This window comes from Olea europaea, unplaced genomic scaffold (assembly GCF_002742605.1).
Source record: "Olea europaea var. sylvestris unplaced genomic scaffold, O_europaea_v1 scaffold204, whole genome shotgun sequence".
NCBI classification, from domain to species: Eukaryota; Viridiplantae; Streptophyta; class Magnoliopsida; order Lamiales; family Oleaceae; genus Olea; species Olea europaea.
Window position 1 is genome coordinate 641,582 of NW_019238304.1, and position 11,830 is coordinate 653,411.

Genomic DNA, 11,830 nt, shown 5'->3' on the forward strand with positions numbered 1-11,830 from the left:
ATCAATTGCCACAAACACCTCTACACATAACGCTATGTCTAATAGTGAACACGACGATGCACCTTATAGGACTTTGCATGATTATTTGCACCCCACCGCAAATCCACACTATCATGCATAATGTTTCCGCCTATTATGCAAAGTATGGAATTAAAACCTAGAATGATTCAACTTCTTCCCATTATTCATGGACTTGACAGTGAAAATCCATATGTGCATATCAGGGGATTTGAGGAGGTAGTTGCGACCTTTCACAATCAACATGGTACAACGGATGCAGTCAGGTTAAAATTTTTCCCATTTTCACTTAAAGAGAGAGCAAAGACCTTGCTATATTCGTTGACCCCACGTTCAATTGGTACATGGGCTGAAATGACGCAAGCATTTTTTAATAAATACTTTCCTCACCATAAGACTAGTGCCCTTAAGAAGCAAATCTCATCTTTCACCCAAAAGGATAGTGAGACCCTATATCAGGCCCGGGAGAGATTTAAAGAACTACAAGCCCTTTGTCCTCACCATGGTTATGAGAGCTGGCGTATAGTTAGTTACCTTTATGAGGGATTAACACCTACGGAGCGTCAATTCGTAGAGATGATGTGTCACGTTGATTTCCTACAAAAGGATCCGGATGAGGCCATAGAGTATCTAGATGATCTTGCTGAGAAAGCTCATGGACTGGACCTAGCCTTACTGATAGTACCAATAGGTCACGACCTACAGGACACTCCACTAGTACAGGTATCTATCAACTTAGGGAAGAAGATAGTCTTGGCCAAAGTGGAAGCCCTCACTAAGGAACTTGAGACCTTGCGTGCTAAAGGCTCTAAATCTGCACAACCTGTTTCTCGTATTGAGTCTTTAGAGCCTTGTTTTGTGTGTGGAGGGAGTGATCACCTACCACAAGATTGTGCGACTTATGCTGAGATGAGGGACTTTATGAGGAACATTGTAATGTCTTAGGCATATATCAAAAGCCCCATACTCCCTACTCCGAAACCTATCATTCAGGGTGGCGGAGTCACCCCAATCTTAGCTGAAAATCTGAACATCAGCAACCCGCCCAATCCAATAGAGCCTACACTACACCTCCATATCAAACCACATCCTCTAGAAACTCTTTGGAAGGCACCCTATATGCATGCTCATAGAGGCACAAAGTAAAACCAATTAGAATTTTGAGACTATGATTACCCAAATTGTTGAGGAAATCAAGGAAATCAAAACTCATATGTCCAAATTAACCAATGCTTTAACTGTAGTTGAGCGGGAAAAATTTCCAGCACAAGCTCAACGAAACCCTAGAGGACAACATATGGCACAAACCTCAGGCTCAAGAGAAAACAACCTTAAGGAATTTAATGCCATAACCACTCGGTCTGGTAAGGTTATTGAACCAACCTCCAAATCTAATGAATATGAAAAGGACCCTAGCAATTTAGAAGAGAGTACCCTTAGCGAGGAGGTAGTGAAAAATCCACCGCGAGTACCCTTTCCTCAAGCTCTTAAAGCCACCGCGAAATCTATTGGTCAACATAGTGAAATCTTAGAGCACCTTAAACAAGTAAAGATCAATTTACCTCTTTTACATATGATCTCCCAGGTTCCCACATATGCTAAAGTCCTAAAAGACTTGTGCACTATAAAGAGAAAACACCATGTCAAGAAAACTGCTTTCTTGACTGAGCATGTAAGCGCTGTAATTGAGCAAAGGATCCCTCGAAAGTATAAGGACCCTGGTTGTCCTACCGTCTCTTGTGTTATTGGGAATCATTAGATTTCACAAGTCCTTCTTGACCTAGGGGCTAGTGTTAACATCATGCCTTACTCTATTTACTTGTCATTAGGCCTAGGAGAAATAAAACCTACATCCGTAAGTTTACAATTGGCTGATCGATCCACAATACGACCAAGGGGTGTAGTTGAGGATGTGCTAGTACAAATTGATAAATTTTGTTACCCCGTTGATTTCTTGGAGGATTTAAAAGAGGATGTGAATGTTAACTCCAATATTTCCATTATTCTAGGTAGCCTTTTTCTTGCCACAGCTAATGCTCTTATCAATTGCAGGAATGGTCTAATGAAACTATCATTTGGGAACATGACCCTGGACGTCAACATCTTTCACATCGTGAAGCAACCTGAGGAAAATGATGAGTGTCATAGTTATACATGATTGATGCACTCATTGAGGAGGAAGCACATGTGCTTATTGACTCCGACCCTTTAAATTCTTTCCTTTTAAATTCTGAAATTCCTACAGGGTATGATAATGGGGAATATGCTGACATTTGTGCTGCTTTTGATGATTATCAGGATTATGGGACACTACAAGTGACCACTTCCAATGAGTTTGGTGAAATACGACAAAGGTTGACAATACCATGGCTGGATGCGGGCTAAAGAAACAAACATTTGGTCGAGCCAACGATAATAAACAAATGCGCTGCTTGGAAGGCAACCCAAGGGGAGTTCATTCCTTTCTCTTCCTTTCTATTTTTATTTTTGCATTTTTAGGTTTTTTTTCATTCCATGCATTCATCACTAATTAAGAACTTTTAGGCTTCTAACACTTCAAGTTTAGGTGATTCACTTCGATATTAAGGTGATATCTTTCTTTACTTTTATTTGGCAGACATGTTTTTGCATTGAGGACAATGCAATGTTTAGTTGGGGGGAGAGAGTTTAACTTAAATTTTGTTGTGAATTGCATGTTTTTCATGGAATTTTGGCCTATTTTTTTTTTAAGTCCCTAATCCGCTACATGTTCTTGAATGACAATATATGCCTGTAGGAATTAATATTGTTTATGAAAGTTTGGATATTGAGACATTTGCTGAATCCTTTTGCGCACACAAGCCTTGTGGTAAGATGAAAGTGTAACACATGTAATTAGAGGAGTCTCTTGTTGAAGTTCTCTTATGTGAGAATTGGTGAGGATTGAGAGCCACAATATACTAAAAATGTAAGATGGTGGTTTATACTTGGAAAATGAAAACAGTCAATTTAGGATTGAATTTGAGCATTCAGACTAGTTCTTTTCCATAATTATAATCCCTTAGTAGCCACTTTGAGCCAATACACATACATAACCATTTCTTTCACGTGCCTAAGTTATCCATATCTCCTTACATTGGAATAAAGTCTATAAATATTCAATTTTCTACATTTATACTTCCAAGTGTATAGTAGGTGTTAAATGTCCATTTGAGAAGAAAAGTTGTTGATAAGAGATGATAAGTGCTCGGGGGAGACGAAAAAAACACAAAAGGAAAGGGAATTTGAAAAAAAAAAAAAAAAGCAAACAAACAAAAGAAAAGAAGAAGAAAAAAAAAGAAATGAAAAAAAAAAGGGATGGATTGTTGTTGGAAATTGAAAGATTGAGGAATACGTTGTGATGTAAAGGATTGATATGTTGAAATACTTGTTGAGATGCCTAGCTAGATACTTGGAAGTCCTTAAATTCTTTTCGCCCTACTTTTCATATAACCCAATTTAACCCTTTTAACACCCTTTACATTGGCTGTTTTGATCTCAAGTAGGTTTGTGGTAAGAAGTTGATGGATTTTCATTTGAAAGTATCCTTATCATGTGATCAATGTTTACTTGTTGCTTGTTCATAAATATTTAAGCCTCTATGTTCTGAGTGTGCATCTTTCCCAGCTCCATAGAGAGAAACACCACACTAAACACTTTAATACCCGTGAGTTATGGGGCAGGACCTTTAGCTAGAGACACACTCGATGTTGCATGTGTTAGGGTTGGCGGTAAGATGGCTATGGCTAGACACACATTCACACATTTAGCAAATGTTTTTGATATCTTGGTAATCATAACATTGTTAATTTCTTGTAGTGTTGAGTTTGAAAAGATAATAAACTGCGCAGGTGAATTAGAACTCAACAACTTCACTTGTAATTTGGATCAGTCACTCATTTGTTTTGTTTTGCATTGAATTGTTAGGGACTAGCAATAAGCAAGTTTGGGGGTGTGATAAGAGTGTAAAATACCATATTTTCCCTCTTAATTATTGCATTCATGTGATTATATTATGCCAAAATGCACTCATTACTCTTATGTTTCGATTTAGGTTGCATTTTGGTGAAAATGGTGAAATTTGGAAGAAACATATGAAAAAGGACCAAAGCGATAAGTGAAAGTTCAGGGACCAAGTTGCAAATAATTCATAGATGAGAGGGGTGATGGAATGATGATTTGAGAAATTTAGGAGTCCATTGGTGCAATTAGAAGTTAAAAGAAGTTAAATATGTCTATAATATTTTCACAAATCAAATTCCAACCGGATATAAGGATTTTTAGATTTTGAGCCGAAGATTGAGATCAACATTTGACCTAGTAAACGTCCAAATTTGGAAAGAAATATTTATCAAGATTGTAGTACTTTGAGTTCGCTTTCCAATGAAACTTGAATCACATCAATCAGATGTCGGGAGAGGAAGTTATGACCAAAATACTGAAAGTAGTCGCACAGAAAATTTTGGCCAAAAATTTACTTTCCTTATTCGGTTCAACCTCTTGTGGAAACGCGTTTTGCACTTGGTTTTTAACCCCAAAAACATCCCAGAACGCCTCCATTCAGCCTCGTACACTTTTCTCTCATCCTTGGTACAAGAAACTCCATGAAGAACTAAAATCTTTGGTGAAGCCAAGAAGGATCTCGATCGGATTTGGTGATTTCAATATCTTTTCTTTCATGTAATGTGATTTTTATTGTCGAATAACTCTGGGATTTAGATTTCTTCTTTATTATTATACTTTTGATGTTTCTTTAACTTTTATTAAATTGTTCATTGATTCAATTATGTTTTTTTCCATTGAATGACTAAAATATTGGTTGAATTTAAATTTCAATTGAATTATTGACGTGATTTGATTACTGCTCTATGCTTAAGGTATATTGTGGCTTCTTGAATCTTGTTTCAATAAATAAATGCAAAATATGTTGTTAGGAATTCTAAATTCCAGGATTGCAAGTGAAATTAAATAAATATAGGTTTCCCTTTTTGAATTAGTAATTGAAATTGGTTCAATTCTTATTAGATTTTTTATAGAATTAGTCACACTCTTTCTATCATTTGATTGAAATATTTATTGAGTTTCAATTTCATGTATGTCGTTGATGGATTATTTACTTCCGTATGCTTGATGTATATGGAAGCTTCTTAATTTGATTTCAATAGACTAAAGTAGGAATATGTTATAGGAACCTTGATTTTAGAGTAAAAATGTATGGATGATTAATGTTGATTGATCCAATCCGAAAGAGTGAATTCCAGTGCTCCACTATTTTGAATATTGATATTTAAATCCCACTTCAAATTGAAAACTCACTTCACAAAATCACGAAACCCCCAATTTATTTGATCCTTTAAACCATTTTTCATCTCCCTGTGGATATGACATCCCAAAGCTGTATGTAAAATCACCGCGTTATATTTTGGGCGTAATCAAGTAAATTTTATAATTTCTTTTAAAGTTAAATTCAATTTAGTTAAATCATTTGATTAGCAAGTTATATGTTTATTAAATATTTCAGCATAATTAAAGTATTTTTAAAACCATCAGAAAGTACCCACGTGATTTTACCCTAGTCTGCACTAGTGTGAATGTGTTTCCACGATTAATGATTAATTATGGTTTTTATTCGCTTTGCATTATTGTGAATATGTTTTCATAGTGTATGATCAAATTATCAAAGGTCTTTAGGCCCCACTCTCGTACACACATAGGATTTGGACCGTGTACTAAGGTGATTAGCCTTTAAGACACTTCTACGTACGTATGACCAGATTATCAGATTAGCAGATTATCATATTCGGCTTTGCCTTGTACATTGAGATTACACAAACATGAGTAAGGTTATTCATTGGGTACCTTTTTGGTGTGATTTTCAGCATTATACAACTTTTCAGATTTAAGACTGCAGAAATTAGCTTATTCGGTTTGTAGAGTAATGCTATGAAAGAATATTTTCAATTATATTTACTGTTATCAAATTATTTATATTCATTATATCTTACAGTTGCTTATCTAAAATGAAGAACAAAGAAGTTTATGACGCATTCATGCTTGGTTTTAAAAGTCTTACTAGTTTGCAGAATTTTTCAAAGTTTTAATAGAGCAAGAATTTTCAGAAGATATGCATAAATGAGAAAAATTTACTTATTTGCAAATTATCCACTCACTGAGCTTCAAGCTCATATATTTTTTTTTACCTTTTTCTTTATCAGATAGAAAGCAAACGAATTGAGCAACTTTGTAGCCTGTCGAACCATCGAATTAAGCCACGCGTCATAGGTTGTATGACATCCTTTATCAGATTATACATTATGTGTTCTTTTGGGATACACGTAGCTTAAATAAAAAAAGTTCATTATGGGCTCATTAGATATTTGGTATCTTTTGTATATTTGAGAATTGTTGGTTGTAAAGCAAATAAATATTGATTTACCAGCATTTTATTTGAATCATTTGTATTTTGAGGAACTAGCGTACCCTGATTTATATTATAGGTACTGATTTGAGGAAAATTGTTAATTGTTCCAGTGATTTTAGTTCTATTTCAGGGAAAACTCTGTCAAAATTCTGTTAAAAATATTTTTTAGTAAAGCAAGTCAAAGTTTCCTTGATAGTGGGTTTGGGTTTAGCTGGTATCTACCATCGGTGCACGACACGTGTCGAGTCTATTAAGGTGATTCAGGACGGGTCGTGTCAGTCCAGGTCACTCACAAATTCTAAATCGACAAGTTGCGAGATCACGATGCCTCTAGTGAGGCTAAGGATCACTTGTGCTTTATGTATGGGCAAAACGACAAAAGACTTAGTCCGGAACCTTTATAAAAAGAATAATATATTGAGCTTCAGACTGGAGGTTTTGGAGAGCCTAGAACTTGGGTGTACAAGAACTTGTCTAAGAAGGCTATGGTGTTACTATTTGTACACGTGTACAAGAACTTGTCTAAGTGCATGTCAGTGTAATCGGGATCTATTAGTTAAATTAACTGTACAAAAATCGAAGTTAAGTTACCTATATGAAGATCCTTATTTATTGGGAGTTAAGTGTTGAAGTTAATTACAAATTCAAAGGAATGTTGTATGTTACTTGACATTTTTAGGCAGTGTCAATTTTTTTTGTCAACCGGTACTACTTGAACGAAGAGGTACAAAGGCACAATGTTAAGCAAGTATTGATAATAAACCTTAGTGGGGAAATTTTAATAGCAGCATATTTCCAAATACACCTCATTATACATATATAAGATATCATTCCATCGCTCAATTAAATTTTCCAAATATTATTATTTATATTATTATCTATTATACAAGGCTTTATTAATCTTGTAAGACATGATTTATTATGACTTATTCGGAATGTGTTATTGATTTTAATTTGTTCTTATACTTTAAAGGATAGATTTCTTTTTATAAAGATTATGAAAGTGAAATAATTAAAGATGTATTATTTATTATGAAATGAGAGAAAAAGAGAAGAGGGAATAAAAGTCAATAGATTTGTGTGTTTTGTTAAGAACAAAAGCCCTATATTTATAGGTAAAAATCTAGGATGCAATGATAATAAATTCTAGGACTATAAGGGTATAATTGTCATTCATTAATAAACTTACTATTTACAATACTCCACATTGAATGACACATTACAAAATACATCTCTCGTTAAAACCTTGTTTGATAAAAACTCATTGGGAAAAATCAAACAGAGAAAAAAGACTATAGTTATTTTTTAGTATTAAAAATAAATGCTACCTCATTAAAATATTGTTAGGAAAACCTAGTAGAATAAAACCTAAATTAGGGAAAAAGAATACGGCTATACCCCACAATGAAAATCACTAAAAAATTTTGAGTCGATGCATTCCAATTTTGTGAACCAATTTTTTGAAATCAACCATATTTTCACTCGAGCGAATTTATGGAATATCAATGTAACCATTTTTCTAAAACTTATGTATGTGAAATTTTTTTGGAGAAATATGGTTCGTTCTTTATCCTTTAATATAGCCCCGTTTGAATCGTGCAATACAACTTGCATTGTCTTCATATAAAATTGTTGGACTATCTTTTATTGAAGTTAACCAACATGATGCTTGGATGTGATGGGTCATATTCCTCAACCTAACATATTCTCTACTTGATTTATAGATTGCATTGATTTTAGAATGATTTAATGTTCTCAAAGATTGCTTCACAAATCTCCGTGATATAACTGTTCCTCCATGTATAAACACATATTCTGTTTGTGATTTAGTTTTATGGGATCAGAGAAATAACTTGCATCTCTATATCCCACTAAGGCAGATCTTCATGTTTGAGAATAAAATAATTCCAAATCAATAATACCCTTCAGGTAACAAAAACTATGTTTAATATTATTACAACGTCTTTAAGTTAGTGTAGAGATATATCTTGTATGAAGATTTACAGAAAAGCTATGTCGGGTCAAGTGCAGTTTGCAAAATAAGTTAATGCTCATATTACATTAAGGTATGATACTCTAGGATCGTGAATCTTTTCTACATCTTTCAAGTGGACAAAATGGATTTTTTCACATCAAGTGATCGAACAACCATAGATGATGTCAATGGATGTGCATTATCCATATAAAAACGTTTTAAGACTTTTTCGATATATGTAGATTAATAAACAAATAATTATTTTGAAAAATGTTAATTTTATAACCCAAGAAAAAAAATTATTTTTTTCAAATCTTTCTTCTCAAATTCATTTTTTAAGTAATCAACATTTTTGTTGAGCTCTTCAGGAGTTTTAGTTAAATTTAAACCATCAACATAAACCGCCACATTTGCAAATCAAATATTTATTTTCTTTATAAGCCACATGGGCGGACATCATCATTTTTATAATCTTCCTTGAACAAATATTCACTAAGGGGATTATACCACATGTGTTCAGATTATTTTAATCCATGCAATGATCATTGCAATTTAATTGAGAACATGGTTCTCTAGCATGTATCATTTGTTCTTGACAATTTAAGTCCTTTAGGGACTTTCACACACAGACACAGACTATGAAGTAAACCATATAAATACGTAGTTACAACATCTATAAGGAGCATATCAAGCATTTGTGACACAGCCAAACTAATTAAGAATCTAAAAGTGATGATGTTCATTATGGGAGAATATGCTTCCTCATAATCAATTTCTAATCTTTGTGAGAAACCTTGAGATACAAGTTAGGTTTTGTATCTTGTAATTTCATTATTTTCATATCTCTTCCGTACAAAAAATTGTATCAAATAGGGATTATATTTTCAGGTGTTCGAACTACAGGTCCAAACACTTTTCATTTCTCTAAGGAATTCAATTCCACCTGTACGACTTTTTTCCATTTTGGCCAACCATTTCTATTTTGACAATCTTCAACAAATTATGGTTTAGGATCCTCATATTGCATAATCGCGTGCTATTCCAGGCATCCAAAAATTATAAAACCTACACTTCCAAAAAAATATATGTAGTAGTGGAAGTAAGGATCGTTTCCACAAAGAGTCATTAGTCTACTTTTATGAAATGTTAACAATAATGGGGATTTTGTTTGTTATGAAATCAATTCTAACTAAAGCCAATGCAATTTAATAAATTGGATTAAATCAATGGAACGAATCTTGGTATAAGTCAATATCTACCGTAAGAATTTCGAACTGATCATAGATCCATAACTAATTACCAATTCATATTTTTAGCATTCATCGTTGGAATTTGTATTTTCTATTTCTCCTTAGTTGTAATTAACTGGAAAACAAGCATCCGATGAATTCTTATTATCAAATAACCCAAGAAAAGCACTTAAGATTTAATTTAATAATATCATGGAAAACTAGAGAAATCGATGAAACTAAACAACACAATCACAAGCGGTCATATTTAATCTAGTCAAATATCCTCCCTAGAATTTAATAACCTCTAAAGAAGCAATTAATTGAACTATAGTTGCTTCATAATGTCAAAGAGATGAAGTTTAGTAATACATAATCCTTAAGCAAAAAGAGAGAAAAGTCTATAGTGTCCGTTCTTCGCCTCCAAAAATACGTAGAATATAAGATTTTTAGGTCAAAAAGGAGGTTCCCTCGTTCTGGCATCTTTAGGTGTATATATGATATCAAAAATATTGTTTCCATGTAAAATTTCATCAAAATAAGGAAATTGGCCCGTCATAGAAATTTTGGCCCGTACTCGCGCGCCATATATTTCATTGCCCGCGCGCCACTTTGTTGTTTTGCTCTCAATATGCAAGAATTTCCCCCGTGCGCGCCACTTTAAGCCTGTGTGTGCGCATAGTATAAAATAATTTCAATTGTTGTACTTTGATCCTTCAATTTCAATCTTCATTCATTTTAACTCTTTTTTGATGTATTCTTACTCCCTTAGCTTTCAATTCCATCTAATTGAATTTAGACCTTCTTCAAACATCGATGTTAGGTTCGAATCAACTATAAACACTTTGTATTTTAGTCCCCAAACTTTGGATTCATTTCTTTTTAGCACCTTTTTCGTTTCTTTTTTCCAAATCCATCAGTTTGCATTGATTTCAACCTCTTTGACTTCTTTCTTCATCCAATTGACCTCCAACACTCTTGAATCTTCATTCCATCACTCGTCTCATCTATGGATTATTTTCAACTTGGTCCTTGAGCTTTCACTTTCTTCCATTTTGACTCTTTTTCGCTCTTTTCTTCCATCATATTTTCCATCTATTTACAACCTAAACCAAAATATAAGGGTATTGAGTACATTTAGGCATTAATTAATCACAAAAATACAAGTATTAATGGATGTAAAACACGACATTTTATGTCTTATCACATAATATCAGGAGTGACGTTAAAGGCGAAAGTATTATCTATAGCAACATTATTTCGTTGGCATAATATATTGGATAGCATATAATTTATTGACATTTCATTAGTTTCTAACACTTATAGTTCTTTAGGAACCATATTTTCAATATTTGATTGATCAATCATTTCTAATGTTACTTCTTGTAGAGTCTTTATTTAATTTTTCTCTTCTTTTCTTTTTCGAGGTACGAAGTCTTTCAAACTAACTGATTGACCACACTTCTGGCGTATTTACGATTTATTTGTTACAGCAGATTGTCTTGCAAGGACATCAAATTTTGCTAAATATTTTTTGCTGGTATATATAACTTTGTCACTTTTCTTATGTTAACAATTACACCAAATAATTGATTTGCAATTCTTTGTAAATGAATGATTTTTTCAACCTCTTGCTCACATTGAGTAATGCCCCAACCTATATGGACAGAAACGTCACTCAAACCATTGTACCTTAGCATTAGACTTAGAAATTATTTAAAATAACAATTTAATTAACTACTCCTTTAATGGAAACGTAAAAATTTAGTTTTTAAAAAATTTCCTTGAGAACTATATTTTTCCTAACATGCAGTTTACTATAAAATTATAAAATAAACTTGTTTGCATAGTTATCAATGTCAAAATTTCATAAAATTTTAAGGAAAAGTAGGGAACATCTTATAATATAACATATCCAAAATTTGGCTTCCATCGGTGACATATAAGGCGTTAAAATATTTCCCAAAATCTCGCTAACACTAACTAAACAAAGTGTTTTCTTTTTCTATCTTGTAGAGTAAGTGTCAATAAATTCGTTTGTATAGCTATCGACCTCGAAACGTTATCAAATTTTAATGTGAAGTAATAGATTCCCTATAATATGATATAGTCAAATATTAACTTCCATCGACATCATATGAGGTATTAAAATATTCCTCAAAACCCAGC

The 11,830-nt window shown here is 33.2% G+C and overlaps 1 protein-coding gene across 1 annotated transcript; it reads left to right on the forward strand.

Moving 5' to 3' along the window:
- The first annotated feature begins 1,186 nt into the window (after nucleotides 1–1,186).
- LOC111379846 lies at nucleotides 1,187–2,176 on the forward strand. Its single transcript, XM_023003279.1, has 2 exons — nucleotides 1,187–1,690; nucleotides 1,778–2,176. The coding sequence occupies exons 1-2, from the start codon at nucleotides 1,187–1,189 to the stop codon at nucleotides 2,174–2,176; spliced, it is 903 nt and encodes a 300-aa protein (XP_022859047.1).
- Nucleotides 2,177–11,830: the final 9,654 nt, after the last annotated feature.

Excerpts from the sequence above, each read along its gene's own strand:
- LOC111379846 (XM_023003279.1), top strand. The coding sequence starts at position 1,187 with ATGATTACCCAAATTGTTGAGGAAATCAAGGAAATCAAAACTCATATG. Across the intron at positions 1,691-1,777 it reads CTGCTTTCTTGACTGAGCAT|ATTTCACAAGTCCTTCTTGA; the intron begins GTAAGCGCTGTA and ends GGGAATCATTAG.